Raw genomic sequence first — 22,404 nt, forward strand, 5'->3', positions numbered from 1 at the left:
AACTATAGGTCGAACCGTGAAAGAGGGTTCGAACCGGTAAACCGCCTCTTCTCGGCTGCAGCGTGGAGCGATGGACGTCACCTGGTCAGGTGAGGAGAAGGGCAAACCTATAGAGGGCAGCCCGCAGCAGAGCAGTGGTGTCTCTTGGTGTCTAGTCTCGGTGGTGGCAGTTTTTGATTCATTGAGGACCGACATTTTTGTTTTAAGTGTGACATATATTATTTTAAAGGTTAATGGGTTTTATTGGTTTTGGCTTTACATCTTTGTTTGGGCTTTAGTTGGGTTAAATTTTTAAATTGGTTGGGCTTAAAACGCATAGGGGTAATGTTATTTTTTTCCAGGGGTAACGAAACACGAAAACTGACCTAAAATTTTTTTTACACTACCGACGAGAAGTTGAGGGGTAGCGGAGGCTACCCCTCCTATTACTATGCATCCGCCACTAGTGGATGGGATGTCTGCGTTGAACTTAATAAACACATGGTCCGATATGGCTCGTGGCCTAGGCGTCACTCTCCCACCCTTCCTAGACCCAACCCTCCTCCGTGCACAAGACCAACCACGACCTGTTTTTGAGCACATCGAATACCAACAGGATCCAACGCCACTCCATGTCCCCTTAGATGAAACCAAAACCACCTTCTCACGGTTTAAGTTAACACGAAACCAACTCGATATGCTCAAAGCAAAAGCAAAGGAAGATGGCAACACGATCAACTATATTTGGAAGTGTGTGTCTAAAGCCCATGGCCTGCCAAATGATCTGGAAACCAAGCTCATCTACGCAGTTGATGGGCGCGCCCGCTTTCAACCACCACTTCCACCCGGGTTTTTTCGGGAATGCTGTCTTCAAAGGCACTGCTGTAAACCTTTGTGGTACGCTGCAAGTAAAATCCATGAATCTTCAGCGAGGATGAATAGCAACTATCTAAAATCAGCAGTTGATTATTGGAACTACACTACGGTCAAAGGTTTGATGGTAATTTTAAGTACACTAATTTTGGAAGTATTAGTTGGGTTAAGCTCCCAATTCACGATGCGGACTTTGGATGGGGGCGACCCGTCTTCATGGGCCGTACAGGGATCCCAACAGCAGGTAAGTGTTATGTTTTGCCAAGCGTAACAAACTATGGAAGCTTGTCAATCATCATTGGACTAGAAGTTGAACAAATGAAGCTTTTCGGTAACTTATTGTATATAATGCGAATTTAATGTCTATTTTCATATGCGACTATAATTATATTTAATGCATGCATGCATGTATGTATGCATGCATGCTGTTGTTTGTGTGTATGCCTTTATGTGTGTTTGCGTATGTATGTATGCTGTTTTTTGTGTGCATACTTGTCTGTGTGTTTGCACTTTGCAGCATACAATGATCGACAAGCATGTCAAGCCATGTTACATAAATAATTTGGGATGTTTTTTTTTTTAATTTCTCTTTTGTTTTAAATTAGATGCATAACTCTTATGACTTTTATACGTGAGAACATGTGACTGAGTTATCAAAGTAATCGTAATCTAGAACATATTAAACAAAAATGCACACTTGAAAACTGAGAAGCCTCCCAACGATAAACTTCTTACTTATTTCCATCTCCTTTATTAAAATAAGGAATTTTCCATAAACCAATTCGAGATGGTCAATGGACTCATAGAGTAGGTTATGTTCCAAGAAGACGACAAAAAAAAAAAAAAAAAAGTTGAGATAATTTTCTGATTATTTTTCTTATTTTTTTTCTCAAACACTAATTACAATTTATAGGAAAACTAAAGATATAAAAATAGGAAAAGATAAACAAACAATAAGAAAACATAATTAGAGTATAATAATTAGAACACTAAATAATAGATAAACTCAATTAATTTATTAAACTTAAATTAATATAATACTATGTTAGAGTCCGTGTTCCACAAGGGTGATAAATATAATAAAAATAAAAAATTATTATATGTAATACGTAAATTCAATTGTTTCATATAATAATTTTTATTTATGACTTTTTTATTATGTTTTAATATATTATGCACTATAATTTTAAGTTGAAAACCAAATCTTGATATTCGATTTATTTCAAATAAAATATTCATACCGATATTGTTATATTAAATATTGTGTGTATAAAAATAATATTTATAAAAAAATATTGTCCCAGGTAACAAACGTATGTGTACAATTAAAATATTATTCTACCTTAGAGCATGGTTCTCTGTATCCGCAAGAAAAAGAAGGTTTTTAGTGACACTATATACCAAACCCTACACAAACATGAAAACAAATCTAAGCAATTACTCTTTTTGTATCAACGAAAACGTAATGAAATATGAAAGCCCTAAAGCATTTCTTCTCCACCAATCCCAATTTGAACCAGAAAAATTCCATCCCAATCAGTTATCACATGAAATCATCAGTCTAATTTGCATTTGTATGCTTGAAAAATATACCAAATAAACAGTCATTATTATAAAGTAACATGTTATTTGGTAATGGTTACTGTATGAAATGAAGAGGCATTTGCTGACCACCCCAACTGCCATTTTTTCAGGAAACTTCAATTGTGATTTTAGCAACCTAGGATCATATGATTTGTAAGGAAGGAGAGGATATCTACAAAAGAGATTCAGAATATAATAGAATGTCAATGAAAATAAAAGCCCTAATTAAAAACTTAAATCACATACAAAAGCAGACAATAGAAGAAATCGATTAAAGATAAACATCCAGCAGTTATGAAAACCCTACCTATATAATTTGAGGAGGCTAGGGTTATGGGCTGAATTTGAACACGATTTCAGGGGTAGCGAGACAGATTCGTCAATTTCTATTCGTTCAATTAAGGTGGTGTTGTAACGGTTGAAGGTTGTTAATAGCAATGAATGAAGTCGTCGGAGTTAATTGATGTCGTCGGAAACCCAGGTATTGAAATCGCTGGTGTGAAACCATCATAAATACAACGGCGTCTTATGGTGAGAGGGTTTGGCAGGTGAAAGGGTGTCTATATGTATTATAATGTATATGTGTGTGTGTGTGTGTGTGTGTATGGGAAGGATCATGAGAGAAGTGATATTATAACGAGAAGTGCAAGAAATGAATTTGAACCATTGATTGTGTTTAATCAATGGTCTATATTATAAATGACAAATTCGTAATTAAAAACACATATTTATGATATATAATTTAATAAAAAGGTTAGATATGTCTTTTGTGGTGTATGTTTTATTAAACCATATTTTAATGCTTTAAGTGGTTACCTTTTTGTGCACATTTAAATTTTAATGCTCATTAGAAGGTTAATACTATTTTATTTTTTCCATTAAAATTATGATCTTTTTTATGGTTGTGTAAGTTGTTTATTTGTTTTTAGAATGTGTTCATAAAACACATAAATTTTACAACATTACATTGTATATTACGATTGTTTATATAGTACATACAATGTATTGAAGTAAGCCTATTTTTATTTGTTTTGCCAACACTTTATTATATAAACAAACTGATTCTTACACAAAATTAGTTTTTCCTACACTATATTAGATACTACATTAGTTATAACTATATAACATTCAAAAGTGTTCATACACTACATTTATTTTTTACCTACGTTACATTAGATATGTCTACACTGCGCTAGTTATGACTACACAACCATTTGAAAGTGTACCTACACAACATTAGTTTTGTCTACACTAAATTAGATATGTCTACCCAACATTAGTTTTGTCAACACTATGTTAGTTTTACCTACACAAAATTAGTTTTCTCTACACTACATTAGATATGTCTATACTACACTAATTATAAGTACACAACATTTAAAAGTGTGCTTATACCATACGTAGCTAAATATACATTATAATAATAATAATAATAACAATAATTAGCAATTTTTAAAATAAAATGATTTTAGATCAAATAGATTCCAATGGTTCAAATTTTATATGAAATAAAAAATAATAATAGTTTGTAACTTACCCTTTGCTAGTAACTTATCATTAATTATTAAACCATTAATAAGCATGAGTTACAAAATAAAATACTTTATATTTCACTCATATACCCTTGCATATAAATATTCAAAAAATAAAAAAAATTATGTGATTGGTTAGAATCTCTTCTTGCACTTCTCGCAACAAGAAACACTTCTGATATGAACGTAATCATATATATATATATATATATATATATATATAGGCTAAGTATAAAATGAAAACCCATTTGAGTTGTGAAAACTCTAGAAACACATTCTTAACCACATGTTTTTAATTAATGTTTAAATCTTGTGGTCCACAATTAAAGTGAATAAAAAATGTAAATATAAATATAATTTTTTCTCTCTCCTGAAAACATATATAAAAATTAGTAAAAAAATGTTAAAAAATAGCAAAACATTTTTTTGTGATGTTTCGATGCTTTGTATTAAATGTTACAACATATATTAGATGTAAAAAAAAAGATGTTACATAGGGTTTTCGTGGGTTTTCACAACTCAAATGGTTTTCATTTTAACCTAAAATAAAAACTCACTTAAGTTGTGAAAACTCTAGAAACTCATTCTCAACCACATGTTTTTAATTAAAGTTTGAATCTTGTGGTCCACAATTAAAATTAATAAAAAATGTAAATACAAATATAGTTTTTTTATCTCCTGAAAACATATATAAAAGTTAGTAAAAAAATGTTAAAAAATAGCAAAATAATTTTTTTTTATTTTGCGATATTTTGTATTAAATATAACATCATATATTACATGTGTAAAAAAACAAAAAAAACTGATATTACATAGGGTTTTTACGGGTTTTCACAACTCAATTGGGTTTTCATTCTATCCTTATCCTATATATATATATATATATATATATATATATATATATATATATGGTAAGGAATCCTAAGAAAACCTTTAACAAATTGATAACTTTAAAAACCTTATTGGACCACTAAAAAACCTCTAAAAATATTTAAAAAATTATAAAACAAAAAAAAAACAAAAGTTTTAAAAAAGTAAAAAAACCAAAATTCTTATATTTCATTCTCGTTTCATAAAAAAAAATTTAATTCGTATTATACCCATACACATATATAATTTCATTTAATCTTTAGTTACATAATTTACACATATATACATTATCATTTACCTTAAATTATACATATGTGTATAAAGAAAAACATATATGTACATATATATACATATTATACATATATGTACAATTTAGTTAAACCGAGAATTTTTTTTTTAGAAACCTGGATGATAGATATGAATTTTGGTTTTTTTCCTTTTTTTTTATTTTTGTGTTTTTTTTTTGTTTTATGATTTTTTTATTTGAGTTTTTTATAGTCCAGAATGGTTCTCATAGTTAGGGATGACAATTAGTGTCTTAGTAGGTTTAACAGGTTTGAAGCAAAGCGCTTAACAAAAGTATCAAACATAAATACGACTTGTTTAACTACTTTATATGGCATGACTATAAGACAGTTTTAAGTTTCACGTACCAATAAAGGAAAATGATAGGGTCTAGCCTACTAATTTCAATTGTTTAAGAAAATAAAAAAATCACATACCGCACTTTTTTTATTAACAGGTCTTATCGTGTTTTTAACAAGTACCCAATTGCCAGCCATACTCATAGTTCTCAATTCCCAAAAAATTACACACACACACACACATATATATGTGTGTGTGTGCGTGTGTGTGTGTGTGTGGAAAAAGTTAAAATACAAAGGAAGACAAAAATGAGAAGGGTGAGAAAGATTTGTAGTCACACAAAAAACCCTCTAAAAAATTCCAAAAAAATAATTATAAAAAACTTAACTCAAAATATAAATAAAAAATTAAAAAAAACAAAATTGTGTCCCTTATCATTCTCGTTCCAAAAAAAACCCGAAAAGACACATTATAGAGACAAAAGACACAATGACAACATAAACAAAAGACACAATTACAACTAAAAAAAGACACAATAAATCACAAAATATAACACAATACCGAACAAAATATAACACAATGTTTACTAATATAACACAATATCAAGAAAAAAACACACAATCAATTACGAAAATAAACACAAAACACAATGATAAATAAAAAGACACAATTGTCTTTTTCCCTCAATATTGTGTTTTTTTAGAACAAGAAAAACGGTGGAAACATTTTTGTTTTTACTTTATTTTGTTTTTTTATTAAATTTTGAGTTATGATTTTTTTTTTTTTTTTTGAAAGGTTTTTTTTTGTGGCTATAAGTCTTTCTCATCCTTCTCATTTTTGTCTCGCTTTTGTTTTTTGTTTTTTTTGTTTTGTGACTTGTCTTGACCCCTCTTGCATGCAAACCTTGATATCACACCCCATGCTTGACCCTTTCAACCCACCCTATATATACACCCTAATCCCCTTCATTAATCCTTGCTCATTCATCTCTTTCTCTTCCAATTCTCAAGCATTCAAAGGTGTTCTTCATATTTTTTTGGCAGTTTGACTTTCCAAAGTCAAACTGACCATAGTCTTACATTATAATCAACTTGTTAACACTTATTTATACTTGAAGATTGTTATACAACATATATATAATAACACCCTTTGTACCTTCGGTGGGCATTTCTCCGGTCTCGGTCGGTTAAGTGTCCGGCCCATAAGACAAAGCTACATGGAGGACTCGTAGTAGTCCTTGATTATATATATTTTCCGCATCTAACCATCAAACTTGTTATACTTGTTTAACTTCTGCTTATCTTAGTTCTATTTTACATTTTGAGTTCCATGGTTATGGGTTTGTAGAGACTAGCCTCAGTTATTCCGTAAATAGCTCCAAACCGGAAGCCGAACTCTTGTTTACTAGTTTGTTTAAATAGTTGTATAAACATGTTTTATGTAAGATTTGAGTTTCTAAAAACCATTTTAATTAGTTCCATGGTTATGGGTTTGTAGAATCTAACCTCGGTCTTATCCCGAAACAAGATCCGAACCGGAAACCGAACTTTCGTTTAAAGACTTTGTTGTTGACTTTTTGTATGTAAGACTTTGGTATTATTATTTATAAATTATTTTACAAGTTCTATGATGTTTGGACATGTGGTAACCATTCTTGGCCTTATTCCAAGATAAAAACCGAACCAAACCGAACTAAACCAAGTTTACTCGCTTAAGACACACAAGCGTGTTTTTAACCATTAAAGCTTATATACTTCTTTAAAAATACTTTATAAACTGATTTTAATTATTTTCACAAAGTACTCGGAATGTTGAATCCAACTTGATCTTATAACAAAGTTTGGACCGATTAAACCGAACACTCGCTTAACGGACGTTGTTAATTCTAAAACAATAGAACTACATACTTGGTTAAGTATCTTTAAGATTTATTGAGTTATCTCATACATTTATTATTTTGGAAAGTTGACTTTGGGTTTGGTCAAGTCACCTTGACCCGAACCGACCACCCGAACACTCGTTAAAACCCGTTTTAGTATCGATATTATAAAGGGACTTGCTTTCTTGCATTTTTACCCACCTTATTACTTAACATAGGTTGAGTAAAATTAAGGGCTAGATACTTTAACCCGGTTTCGAGCAAACTTACATTTTTAAAGGACTATTATTATAATTTCTTAAATATTTACATTTTAAACCTTAAACTTTAAATTGTTTACATTTCTTATCATTTATTTTCGTTTAAAGACTTCCAAGACAACTTTTATAATACAAGACTTCTTCTCCTTTAGGCTTCGTTCGTTAAACTCATAGTTCCGGTTAATCTCCAAATCATTAAATCTTTCAAGTTTATTACTTGAATGTGAGTACTTTCATCCCCCGTTTTCACTCTTTTATATTTTGGGGGTGACATTGCAAACTTATTCAAATCCAAATGATTTATACTTGAGTCTTAAACCACAAACTTTATTGTATACTTTACTTAAATAAATGCTCGATTTGGTGATTTTATGCTTATATGCTTGAGTGCTAATGTGTTTACCGCTTTTGGATGGTTGATTCATAAATCCGAGTATATCTGGCATCCCCTTATAGAAAGGTGTCGTTAATGTATTCTTATTAACGATTTCATACAAAATCCGAGTATATTTGGCATCCCCTTATAGAAAGGTGTCGTTAATGTATTCTTATTAACGATTTCATTTATCTAAATTGTTGTTATTATTTATTGTTTTGTATACAAGTTGTGGAATTTCATATTATATATCTATTGTTCAAAAACTATGAAATTGCTCACCAACTTTTGTGTTGACAAAATATATTTATGCAATGTTACATGTTTGATTTTAGGTTGACTCGAGGACTTGAAGAAAAAACGTTATCGAGGCTATTATGATATTAGCAAAACGAACATTATATTATTTACCATGATTTGAATTCGGTTATTGTATGAACAAGTTATGTGACTCTTTGTGTTTTTATAAATTTAAATGACTTGATTAAATATTGTCACTTAATAGTGTCGTGTGCGATGAACAATCGGTTGCGCCCCGACGTTTCCGTCATGGTCGGGGTGTGACAATTTTGATGTTCACTTTGTGTTGGCTACTGTTGTCGCCTAAAGAAACAAGCTTCATCTAAATATGAAAATATACACAGATTAAACTTTCAAAAACCCCAAACTAAACTTTCAAAATTTCATCTTGATATTGACAATTTGCGTTCGGGGTGGCTTTTAATCAGAATGAAGAGACGAACCGATTTAATATAAAAGTTACCTTAAAGTGGTGTCGATGTGTTACCGGCAATTCGTCGGAGTTCAAATACGACTTGAATTCGATAAAAGAGAATGACGAAATCCAAGAGGAATAAAGTTGCGATGAAGGTGTGGTGCCAGAACGATTGTAAATTGTCGGTATTTATTGAATAATAACGCGTTTTTTGTTTTCGAAAAGAACCGTGATTTATGTTTAATTAATTGGAATCAATAACACGAAATTAAGTCTGGTGGCGAGCGTTTGATATGAGATCCCGTGTCAAATGGTGTCATCAATGGGTCAATTTGTTTCTTAATTTGATGCATAATATTCGCCGGGCAACACGTGAATGCGGCCGGAAAAATTGGAAACGAAGATGCAGACTTTAATTCAATTCAAAACTTTCTTTATTTTACACCATGGTCCTCCATTTTACTTGTGATGAAAAGTATTAACCGCAAATTTAGCCTTTTTATTCTTAAAACCCATTATAAAAACTATAATAAACAAAGTAAACAATCTTGTAAATTCGGAATAACGATCACATGTTTTGGCCAGTGTTGTAAAAGTCGGATTCCAAGACCTTGGAATCGGCGATTCTAAGGTCCTTGGACATCAACCTTGGCGCCCTTTCCCAACTCGGCCACCATTACTCGCCAAGGTCCAACTCGGTCAAAAGTCGGAGTACTCGGGATTACTCGGCTTCCAAGGTCAACTCAGCCACCAATTTTTATTTTTATTTTAGTAAAAAATAAAAAATAACAACAAAACATGAATTTTTTGTAATATATATTTTTCATATGAATTATGCTTATTTTTATGTGAATCATGCTTGCCTTAACATATATATAATATCCAATAATTATTTTACGTTATATTTATCTTGCCCGAGTACAAGCCGAGTACTCCCCGAGTACTCTGAGTACTCCCTACAAGGGGGTCGGCCGCCTAGGGACCGTCTAGCGAGTTTTACAACATTGGTTATGGCAATATCGGTCCCTCACGTTTAGTTGCTTCATTAAAAGGAGTAAACTATAATACTTTAAATATTTTGTTTTTTTATGAATAATTTAATTTTGAGAGACGCGTAACAACATAAATATATAGAATAAAAATTTGCCGTTTATTAATAAAGAGGATTCGAAGAAACAAAAAATTTTAATGGGTCGGGTTTTCGGGTTCAAAAATTGACGAATGTTACATTAAAGTCGTGTAGGTACGCATCGTATATTCGTGTATAAATTGCCAGCCCTAGTTGGCGCTGGTTGTGTTGTGGTGCATGTGGCGACGATGATTATGTGGTGGCGGCGACGGCGTCGTGCTGGTTGTTGTTGACCAGATGGTGATGCTTACGGTGGAATAGTGGATGATTGAGATATGATGTCTTGATGATGATCTTTGTTTATATTACTAAATTAGTTTATTTAATTTTTCTAAATTATAAAAGGTATATATTAGTATTTTTTAGTTTAAATACTAAATAAACAATAGAATACACTAATAGGTAAAAATGCCAAAATATTCTTGACTTAATGTTAAGAAACTAACAGAGTTATCGATTTGGACGAAATTGACAGCAACTACGAAACCTGAATGGTTCAATTACAAAAAAATAAACTATTTGAATAAAAATTGTAAAACTAAGCAAAACTTAAGAACAGTTTTGACATTTTACTCTATAATAATAATAATAATAATCAACATCGAAGTGTCACCTAACTTTATAATTAGTATATATATATATAATAATAATGATAATAATTGAAGACAACCAACTTTAAAAAAAAAAAAGTATCGCACAGTACCTATCTACAGCACCCACCTACTCAATTTTTCTAAATTATAAAAGGTATATATTAGTATTTTTTAGTTTAAATACTAAATAAACAATAGAATACACTAATAGGTAAAAATGCCAAAATATTCTTGACTTAACGTTAAGAAACTAACTGAGTTATCGATTTGGACGAAATTGACAGCAACTACGAAACCTGAATGGTTCAATTACAAAAAAATAAACTATTTGAATGAAAATTGTAAAACTAAGCAAAACTTAAGAAAAGTTTTGACATTTTACTCTATAATAATAATAATAATAATCAACATCGAAGTGTCACCTAACTTTATAATTAGTATATATATATAATAATAATGATAATAATTGAAGACAACCAACTTTAACAGGTTTTTAAAGTTAGTAGACAATGGTAATTGAAATACGAACATCTTCTAACCGTTTTTACTTTTTTTTTTTTTTGTGAAGATCGAGATGAAGGTGGTGGTAAGAGAAACGATGATGGTGAAGCCCAAGAAGAAGACGCCGATGACAAAGCAATGGTTGTCTAGCCTCGATCTCCATGCAACGAACTTTCACACACATCTGGTGTACTTTTATCGGCCCAACGATGCTCCCAACTTCTTTGATACAAAAGTGATGAAGGACAGTTTGAGCTGGGTGTTAGCTCTGTTTTACCCGATGGCAGGCCGGCTTAAACAAGGCGAAGATGGCCGGCTTCTTGTCAACTGTCAAGGCCAAGGGGCGTTGTTTTTAGAAGCCGAGTCTGATGGCGTTCTTGATCAGTTCGGTGACTTTGCACCCTCATTGGAGTACGGGAAACTCATTCCAGTGGTTGATTACTCACTAGGAATTGAATCATTTCCTCTTCTGGTCACGCAGGTATTAATTAGTATTACAAATGTCAAAATTATTTTCTTCAAAACTTAATACTAATACTAATTATCTTTATGCAGGTAACTTACTTCAAATGTGGTGGAGTTTCACTAGGAGTCGGGGTGCACCATCGTGTCCTGGATGGGCAGTCCACGTTCCATTTAATGAAAACATGGTCTGATCTGGCTCGTGGCCTAGAGATCACTCTCCCACCCTTCCTAGACCGGACCCTTCTCCGTGCACAGGACCCACCACAGCCGGCTTTTGAGCACATTGAGTACCAATCGGATCCAACGCCACTCCAAGTCCCCTTAAATGAAACCAAAACCAAAACCAAAACCAAAACCAAAACCACCTTTTCACTGTTTAAGTTAACACGAAACCAACTCGATATGCTCAAAGCAAAAGCGAAGGAAGATGGCAACACCATCAAATATAGCACTTTTGAAATTCTCTCAGCCCATATTTGGAAGTGTGTGTCTAAAGCCCGTGGGCTGCCAAACAATCTGGAAACCAAGCTCATCTACGCAGTTGATGGGCGCGCCCGCTTCCAACCACCACTTCCACCGGGTTTTTTCGGGAATGTTGTCTTCAAAGGCACTACTGTAACGACGGTAGGCGACATTAAATCCAAACCTTTGTCGTATGTTGCAAGTAAAATCCGCGAATCTTCAGCGAGGATGAATAGCGACTATCTAAAATCAGCGGTTGATTATCTGGAACAACACCGTGGTCAAAAGTTAGATGGTAATTTTAACTACACATATTTTGCAATGGTTAGTTGGGTTAAGTTCCCGATTCACGATGTGGACTTTGGATGGGGGCGACCCGTCTTCATGGGCCGTACAGGGATCCCAACAGCGGGTAGGTGTTATGTGTTGCCAAGCGTAACAAACGATGGAAGCTTGTCAATCATCATTGGACTAGAAGCTGAACAAATGAAGCTTTTCCGTAACTTATTGTATGCAATCTGAAATTATTGTCTATTTTCATATGCAACTATAATTATGTTTAATGTATGTATGTATGCTTGTCTGTGTGTTTGCAACATACAATGGCAAGCATGTCAAGTCATGTTAGGGTGTTACATTAATAAATTTAAATGAAATGCACGTAACATGTAACTTGTTTTATGGCTTTTATACGTGAGAAGATGTGACTTGAGTTATCAAAGTAATCGTCGTCTAGAACATATTAAACGAAAAAGCACACTTGAAAACAGAGAAGCCTGCACAAAGATGAACTTCTTATGTATTCCCATCTCCTTTATTGCAAAATGGGGAACTTATTAATTGTACACATAAATCAACCTAATTAATGATCAAGTAACATAATAACACATATATATATATAGTGGCTTATTAATGTACAAATAAACAATGCGAGATCATAAGTACTTTGGTAAAGACAGAGAGAGGAGGAGAGAGAGCGAGCAGGTTGGGGCATAGGGCAATGCAGATGACTGGTCAGAGCACTTAATTTTTTGGGGCACAATTTTTTTTTAAATATATATTTTATGAAAAAAAAATATTTATATATTTAATGTTTTACCCTAATTTTAAAATATAAGTAGATTAGTCTAGTGGCAAAAGGGTATGATTATCAACCAAAAGATTGTAGGTTCTAGTCTCACTTGAAACATTTTTAAGCTTATTTTTATACAAAAAGTTTTTTTACACAACCTAAATCATAATCAAGTAAGACCATTTAAAAATTTAATTGTTTTAGGCAATATAAATTCTCAGAGAGGGACCTGAGAGGGGGGGGGGGTTGTAACCCAAAACGGAACACATTTTGAATTTGGTTTGGTTAGCGCCTTAGCGGTGATAATCATAAACACATGCAGAGAAAAGATGGCTAGGGTTTTATTATTATCCAAAGTATTATAATACATATAAAAGAAAACCTATAGCTACAGTAACAAGCATATGGTCCAATAACTTTCTTTTTTTTTTATTATTTTCCAAATCTACTTTATAATTTATTGATTTTAAACTAAGTGAAGTAATAAAAAGGGAAGCTGGTGAGATGGGCAAAAAAACCGGTTGGTGAACCGGTTCAACGGTTTAAACCGAAAACCGGTTTTTACAAAAACCGGTTATTTAAAAACCGGTTTGACCGGTTTAGTAACCGCCGGTTCGTATATCGGTTACAAGTTCTAGAGAAAAAACCGGTTACTGAACCGGTTATGGAAAAACCGGTTAATTTTAAAACCGGTTATTATGAAAAAAACCGGTTATTAACCGGTTATTTTAAAAAAAAACCGGTTAATTAAAAAAACCGGTTATTAACCGGTTCTAACCGGTTTCTAAACCGGTCCTAACCGGTTAGACCGGTCCGAGTTTTGCACCAAAAAAACCGGTTAATAAACCGGTCCGGTTATTTAAAAACCGGTTTTTTTCCAGGCCAAGAAAAACCGGTCCGGTTATTAACCGAACCGGTTTTTTTAAAAAAACCGATTTGTGCACCTCTAGGTTTTGCTGTGTAGTACCAACATATAGGTTACGGGTTCGAGCCTTTAGGAGACATTTTCTTTTCTTTCTTTTTTTGTTTTTTTTTAAATAGAAATAAATTTTATAGATTTCATACGTAATCATCTAATGAAAAAGTAAGATGATGTGGTGCTTTGTTTTTTTAATTTGTTTTAATACGTTAGTTTAAGGAATTATTTTTTTTGTTTAGTTTTGATACCGTAAATAACGTTGCCGATACCAACCTAATTCGCGCCAACCTACAGACACGACACACGGGTGTAACCCACACAGAACTAGGGGTGTTCATCGGATCGGATAACGGATTATTCGGTTTATTCGGTTCGGATTGTTCAGATTTGAAAATTTTGAAACCCTATCCGAAATCCGATCCGATCCGAATTAGGGACATTCCTATCCAATCCGAATCCGATCCGAATTGAATTCGGATAGATTCGGATCGGATTCGGATAATCCGAAATTATCCGAATAATCCATATAACATATATACAAACTTAAGTTTTATTAAATAAACATAGAAAACTAGAAAATAAAAATAAAACACTACAAGAACAAGGAAGTTAAGTAATGTTAGGGAGTATAAGACCACATTTTTGTCTATGGTGTGTTAGGTTGATTAAACGAATAATAAAGTTATAGCTATAAAGTTATTGTAAATGTTAATGGACTTGGCTATATACACTAATAACATGTTATATGTTCGGATTATTCGGATATCCGAATAATCCGAAATCCGGAATTTTTTGAAATCCATATCCGAATCCGATCCAAATCCGAATTAGTTATTCGGATATTCGGATCGATCCGATCCGAATACCCGAATAAGAATTCGGATCGGCTTATTCAGGTTTCGGTTTCGGTTCGGATTTCGGTTTTTTTCGGATTTCGAATTTCTTGAACACCCCTACATAGAACTAACTACCCGACGCAACGCGCCAGTAACAACCTAGTAATCATAAAAAGAAAGGAAGCTGATCTTATCTTGTAGCACAAGCCGATAATGATGGCATGCCTTCTAAATGACAAACAGTATGATGTTAATATAAGCATATGGCTAGAAAGCGTTGACCAACTGCAACTACATTTGTAGACCATTAAGGCCGGTTGCTATTAGGAGCGGAAGGGAAGGAACGGGGCGCGGAGGGCGCGGAACACTGCCGCGGGGCGCCGTCGATGGGGGTGCGGAGGGGAGTACGGTCGTCTGGATGACGGGCGCGGAAGAGAGGGTGGTGGGCCCTCTCTTTCTTCATCTCTCACATACATACATACATATATATGTATATATATATATTGGGGGCGCCCAAGGGGCATTAAACCATAGCGGGGCGGGTTTTGATGCCCCGTTTTCTACGAAACGATGACGTGACATTGACGTGGCACGGTGGAGGTTAAGCATCCCTCCCAAGTTATCACCAACTTTATTATATGTATTTAATTTTAATTTCATAAACAATAACTATGCTTCTACCTTTCACGTGTACGTTTTGCTCTCTCCGCCTATAAAAACGTCACTATTCACGGTTACAATTATTAATTTATTCATTTCTTTTTCTACTTGAACCCAACAATATTTAATTTAATTATTAAATTTTCATCTGGATATAATATAACATTTAGTGTGTACAGAATTATTATATATAAGTATACAAGCAATGTTTTCATAACCGGACCGGACACTGAACCGGACAGCTAACCGGTTCAACCGGTCGGACCGGCCGAACAAATTTGGTCAAAAAAAGACGGGCCATGCTGGAAATATGATTTTTCAAAAAAAAAAATTTCCATTGAAAACCGGTTCAACCGGTCCGGTTTTCCGGTCCGACTGGTCAACCGGTTCGGACCAGCCGGTTCTCTTGCAGCCGAGCGAGTATATAGGAACGGACCGGTCGGTGGACCGAATCTCAGTCGGACCAGTTCGACCGGCCGGTCCAGTCCAGTCCGGTCACAACAACAATGTATACAACTACCAAGATATATATCAATATTGCATGTTTGATCCTATGTCTATGCTTTTAATACAAATACAATCTTTCAACAGATTATTATGTATATTATTAATATATTAATATTCTTAAACCAATCTAACTAATATATTAAAGCAAAATCAATTTGTCCACTTGTCTTTCTACTAGAGTGTCCACCTAATGTTCCATGTCATCCATTTTTCATGCTTATAATTTCCACATAATTAATCAATTAATTTTAATCTTAATGCTAATTAATATTTAAACCAATATATAACACAAGCATTGGTCAAACTTAACATTTAAAGTTTTGAATTCATAACTTAACATTTACTTTGACTTTATTGCATCTAATCTAACGTCATATATATATACACATACATATATATATATATATAACGTTTGAAATTTTTTCCACCTGTGTGTAACACGGGCCACTATCCTGGTATATAATACGGAAAAAAAGGATAGAAGCAAGATTCATTCAATACAATTGCCAAAGGTTTGACTATGAAAGAGGACTTGAACCTGGTCATTTTTTTGACCAAAACATAATCTCCACCTTCACTCACGTCACGTGTAAGGCCGGGAGTTTATTTCCATTCGATCAGTTTCACACTTCCATACCTTTTTAGGGAGGTGTTGTGACTTGTGATTTGTGATAAATATATTATTCGTTTAATAACACGAAAATTAGTTAAAGTTTACGCTTTCAGATACGTAGTAGTTTCTAATCTAAAGGAAAGTGATTGTATCTCTCGGTCGATATGTCATGTTATAGAATAATTTATCATCCCTTGTTTTTTAAATAAACCAAGAAACAGGCTTACTTAGTTATGATTTGAGTTATGTAAAAAACTAATATATAGAAATAGGCTTTAACATGTGTCAAATGAGACAATAACTCATAACCTTTTGGTTGGAAGTCATACCCATCTGCCACTAGATCAAGCTATAGTATATTACAAAGAGAACATAAAGATTATATATAGCCAAACACATAAACCCTAACTAAACATAAAAAAGCACAATAAAGACCTAACATAAAATAGCCCAAACTTTAACAAGCAGTGTGTCCGGTTCCCATATTGAGCACCAAAGGAACATATCGAGCAAGCCACGGGTTCCTTTCTAGAACTTGCATTAACACGTCTTCCGCATCAAATTTGAAAAACCAGAAACAACCCCCCCCCCCTAATCGATTTCTATTAATCGATTTTAATCCATATTTGTGCCACGAGGTTTTCTTTGACAACATAAAATGGCACTAATTTTGATAAGTGGCTCCCCACTTCTCATCTAACTTTGGAAGTTGATAAACTAATCGCGTTTCACTATTCCCAATCATACCCCCGTGAAGCAATTTTTAGAAACAGTTCATTGATCCACAACTTGGTCCCTGAATATTTTGGGGTCAAATCAAAAGCAAGCAAAGAACTAAACTTATATTATGTTGGGTGTGACAGTGACACTGTGACTCAGTTATGTGTTGGTTTGTTTTGGGCCACTGCTGCATCAATAGCACCCATAGAAATAGGCTGGGCTGTTGTTGTAGGCCCACCAATAGGTGAGTTTGGTTGAATTGTCAATCCAGCTCCATTAAGCCTTTTGCAAGAAATCAGATTTCCCACAGCCTCTATTTCTTTCCGAAGTAGCCCAAGAGCATCTGTTCCAGAAATGAAGATCTTTAGGGCTCATTTGATTAGATTATTGTGTACTGGCCCACTCCCTGTAGCTTCCAGGTAATGGGAATTTATAAGTTGATGCTCGCATGATGACTCACGTAGGAATAAAGATTAATGCCTTAGAAGACCATTAATTGAGTTTTGAATATCATGTTTGTTGGATTATGATGTTATCATTTGTCTGGACAAGTTGTTTATTTAATGAAAGTTTGCATTTTATAATTTGTGCCATGATTTTAATCCTAACGCACTCTGGCGTTTCTGTCATTGGGCGAGGGGGTGACGCAATTGCCCAAACTTTACTAGTTTTATTTTAGGTATTTTATCATATATATAGATACTAGATTTTATCCCCCTTATTACGAGGGTTGTTTTACATTATTCATTTTAATATATATATATATATATATATATTTGGATTTTAATTTTATTTGTTGTAAGAAAGTTAATAATTAACATACTTGAGGTTTGATGATGAAATGGTTTCACAATAAATGATATGTTATAATCCGTTTTAAAAGCTATCTAGGTTTGGTGATACCCATTACCTGTTTATTTTCTTTATTATAAAATTGTTTCTTAATTATAAATAATATCTTTTTTTAAATAAAATAGGATATTAATTTTTAGTGTATCCCTATTTTATAAGATTTTCATATCAAATATTTTGATGAGATTAATTTTTAATATAATGAGATGTTATAGCCCGTTTAAAAGCTATCTGGGTTTGGTGAGACCTTTACCCATAAATTCGGGTCAAATGCTTGATAAGCCTTCATTTACAAATAAAGCAATCTGATAGCTTGAGAGAATGGTTGTTTTACATTTTTTGTTTTTTAATATTTAGTTTTTGGATTTTAATTTTCTTTATTGTAATAAAGATAATAATATACTTAGGGTTTGATGATGAAAGGGTTTAATAAATAAATGATATGTTATAACTTGTTTAAAAACTATCTGGATTTGGTGACCCATGACCCGCTTATGTTTTTTACTATAAAATTGTTTATTAATTATAAATAATATCTTTTTTTTTAAACTGGATATTAAATTTTAGTATATTCCTATTTTATAGGATTTTCATATCAAATAATTGGTAAGATGAATTTTTAATTTAATGAGACGTTATAACCCGTTTAAGAGCTATCTGGTTTGGTAAGACCCATACCAATGAATTTGAGTTAAATCAATGAGAGGCTTCCATTTAAAAATCAAGCAATCTGGTGGCTTCCATAAAAGGAGGGAGCGACCACATCGCGACACGTAGGATTCTTGGTTCTTCGTTTATATATATATATTATATATATATAGGGGAAGTATAAAATGAAAACCCACTTGAGTTGTGAAAACCCTATGTAACATCGTTTTTTTTGTTTTCTTTTGTTACACACGTAATATATGTTGTTACACTTAATACAAAACATCGAAAAATCAAAAATTATTTTTTTGCTATTTTTTTACTTATTTTTATATATGTTTTCAGGAGAGAGAAAATGTTATATATATGTTTACATTTTTTATTAACTTTAATTGTATACCACAAGATTTAAGCTTTAATTAAAAACATGTGGTTGAGAATGCGTTTATATATTTTCACAACTCAAGTGGGTTTTTATTTTAACCTAACCCCCATATATATATATATATATATATATATATATATATATACTAGGATAGAGACCGTGCAATACACGGGTGATTAAAAAAATAAAACAACATGGAATGTTATGAATCTATGACAATTAAGAAAAGAAAAAGCTAACATCAATTCATCTTAGTTTAATTGGTAAGCCACAAGCATTTCAAAAGTAAGGTAGTGAGTTCGATTTCCACCAACAACAAATTTTCATTTTATATACATGAAGAAGAAATTTTAAAAATTGAAACTTGTACACTTGGCAGCCTATGTGAAGAATCTAATTGAATGACATGTGGATTCATTGTCTTGTTTTAATAATATAAGTATGTATATATATATATATATATAATACAATAATCTCTTATCGTACATTACGTACGCGACACCCTCACACCGCTGATTTCAAAATATACGCGATGGCAATGTTGTAAATTCTTTCAATTCGTTTTCATCCCAATTAACCGTTACAATGATTCAACCATCGCCACTGACTCCATTGCAGTCTTCACTTCAATTGAACTGAAAATTTGAAAATTGATTTCAACTGATAGAAGTCTAAATACGTTCCAGATTTGTTCATATGATGAAATCAATGATTAAATCGATGGTCGATTGATGATTTTTTGATAATTACGAGATTATATGAAGTGATTTCAGCGTTCAATTTCATGTTACAGATAATTTAATTTCAGATCTGAGCTGAACGTTTAAAGGTTTCCGATTACGAAGACACCGCCGACGAAGAAGACATCCAGAAGCTATAAACGTATTACTTGAACGTATTAGTTTAAGAGTATTAATTGAGGGTAATTGAAAGTATTAGTTGAACGTATTAGTTGAACGTATTACTTGAAAGTATTAGTTGAACGTATTAGTTGAATGTATTACTTGAAAGTATTTGTTGAAAGTATTAGTTGAACGTATTACTTGAAAGTATTAGTTGAATGTATTACTTAAAAGTATTAGTTGAAAGTACTAGTTGAACGTATTACTTGAGCGTATTACTTGAAAGTATTAGTTGAATTATTACTTGAAAGTATTAGTTGAACGTATTACTTGAACGTATTACTTGAAAGTATTAGTTGAATGTATTACTTGAAAGTATTACTTGAAAGTATTAGTTGAAAGTATTAGTTGAACGTATTACTTGAACGTATTACTTGAATGTATTGGTTGAATGTATTACTTGAAAGTATTAGTTGAAAGTATTAGTTGAACGTATTACTTGAAAGTATTAGTTGAAAGTATTAGTTGAACGTATTAGTTGAAATGGCAACGTTTTCAATTGAAGTTGGCTAATAAAGAACTGAACGTTCAATTGATTTGTTACACTCGGAATATTTTTGCCAATCGTAATTTTAATTTGAACGTTTAAAGGTGTTCATTTTGGTCAGAACGTTTAATTTGAACGTTTAAATGTGTTTTGGTCAGAACCTTTTGGTGTCTTAAGCTTTGTTTAGAACGTTTAAACGTGATATTTTGAACCGTAATCAGAGCTCAATTGAGTATAGTATTCTGCAATTTCATAATCAATTGATGAATCTAAATCCTTCTACACATCAATTTGATTGATTAAATCATTATTTTTTGATCAGAGCTCAATTGAGTATAGTTTCTGTTTTGTTTTTGACTTTAGAGATTTAATACTTTAAGCTCTGATTAGGGTTTAGAAATTGGATGAGATAGACCGACGAGTTCAGAATTTGGATCAGATTGGATTTGTAATCGACGAATTTGATCATGAACTAGTTTGGGTTATTTACGAAACTGCCACCGCGTGTTTTTTAATCCAACGCTCTGGAAGGTCGCGCACGTAATTTACGATAAGATATTATTGTACAATAACCCTCCCCTATATATATATATATATATATATATATATATATATATATATATATATATATATATATAGGGTAAGAATCCTAAAAGAACCCTGGCAAATTGAGAACTTTGAAGACTATTTTGGACCACTAAAAAAATCTTTAAAATTTATTTAAAAAATTATAACACAAAAAAAAATGAAAATTTTAAAAAAGTAAAAAAATCAAAATTCTTATATTTCATTTCGGTTTCATAAAAAAATGATTTTTTTATTCGTATTATACATATACACATATGTATACTTTCATTTAATCTCTAGTTTACGTAATATACACATATGTACATTATCATTTAACTTAAATTACACATATGTGTATTAAAAAAGCATATGTGTACATATATATACATATTATACATATATGTATAATTTAGCTAAACCGAGAATTTTTTTTTCGTTTTCTTTTAATTCATACTATACCTATACACATATGTGTACTTTCATTTAGTCTCTAGTTTACGTAATGTACACATATGTACACTATCATTTACCTTAAATTATACATATGTGTATAAAAAAACACATGTGCACATATATGTACATAGTATACATACATACATATATATATATAATTTAGCTACACCGAGAAAAATTTTTTTTTGGTTTTTTTTAGAAACCAGAATGATAAATAAGAACTTTGGTTTTTTTTAGTTTTTTTATTTTTGTGTTTTTTTGTTTTATGATTTTTTATATTTTTGGGTTTTTTTGTGATCCAAAATAGTTCTCATAGTTCTCAATTCCCAAAAAGTTCTTACATGATCCTGATCCTATGTGTGTGTGTGTGTGTATAGGGTTTTGATCAAATATAAATGAAAATAACGTACAAATTGCGAGAATCAAGTAGAGTAATTATATATACAAGTAGAGTATTTATGCAATTACATCATAAAGTAATTAATTACTCTACAATATAATTGCATAAATACTCTACTTGATCTCGATTAAGATGATACATTAGCTATGATTTATTTCCCGTCTTCCTATGAAACTACTTGTTTTTAGGATAGCTCTCCCCTATCTATAATATATATAATACACCACTAGAGGGTAAATTAAGACGCTTGAGAATGGATTTACAAACAATGTAACACATAGTACAACTTTGAACATGTGTAAAAGGGTAATTGTCACATCAAAACTCACGTGTTTTTCAATTTATTTTAAAATGTTTACAATTTTTCCCCGTCAACTATAATCAACTTTTGTAAATATGATGTATATTTACAATTCTTATCCTTAATCTTTTACTCATATTTTATATATATTTTCATTTTTAACCCAATTTTCCCCATGATTTTTAAACGTTAATAAGTTTTTCATACGTTAATATTTTTTTAAAAAAAATTGTACCATAAAAATAGCTTGTTTTTCTCTTTAATTTTAATTTGAGTATA

At 32.0% G+C, this 22,404-nt stretch overlaps 1 protein-coding gene and 1 pseudogene across 1 annotated transcript; both read left to right on the forward strand.

Annotated features, from left to right (window-relative positions):
* The first annotated feature begins 430 nt into the window (after positions 1-430).
* LOC143631184 (shikimate O-hydroxycinnamoyltransferase pseudogene) lies at positions 431-1,487 on the forward strand (annotated as a pseudogene).
* Positions 1,488-10,949: 9,462 nt separating this feature from the next.
* LOC143631209 (shikimate O-hydroxycinnamoyltransferase-like) lies at positions 10,950-12,352 on the forward strand. The gene is made up of 2 exons (XM_077100039.1): positions 10,950-11,357; positions 11,432-12,352. Exons 1-2 carry the CDS (start codon positions 10,950-10,952, stop codon positions 12,323-12,325), a joined length of 1,302 nt encoding a protein of 433 aa, XP_076956154.1. The 3' UTR covers positions 12,326-12,352.
* Positions 12,353-22,404: the final 10,052 nt, after the last annotated feature.

The sequence above is a fragment of the Bidens hawaiensis genome, unplaced genomic scaffold, assembly GCF_021521415.1.
Source record: "Bidens hawaiensis isolate Kalapana, Puna unplaced genomic scaffold, B.hawaiensis_p1.1 tig00005959_1, whole genome shotgun sequence".
Classification (NCBI taxonomy): Eukaryota; Viridiplantae; Streptophyta; class Magnoliopsida; order Asterales; family Asteraceae; genus Bidens; species Bidens hawaiensis.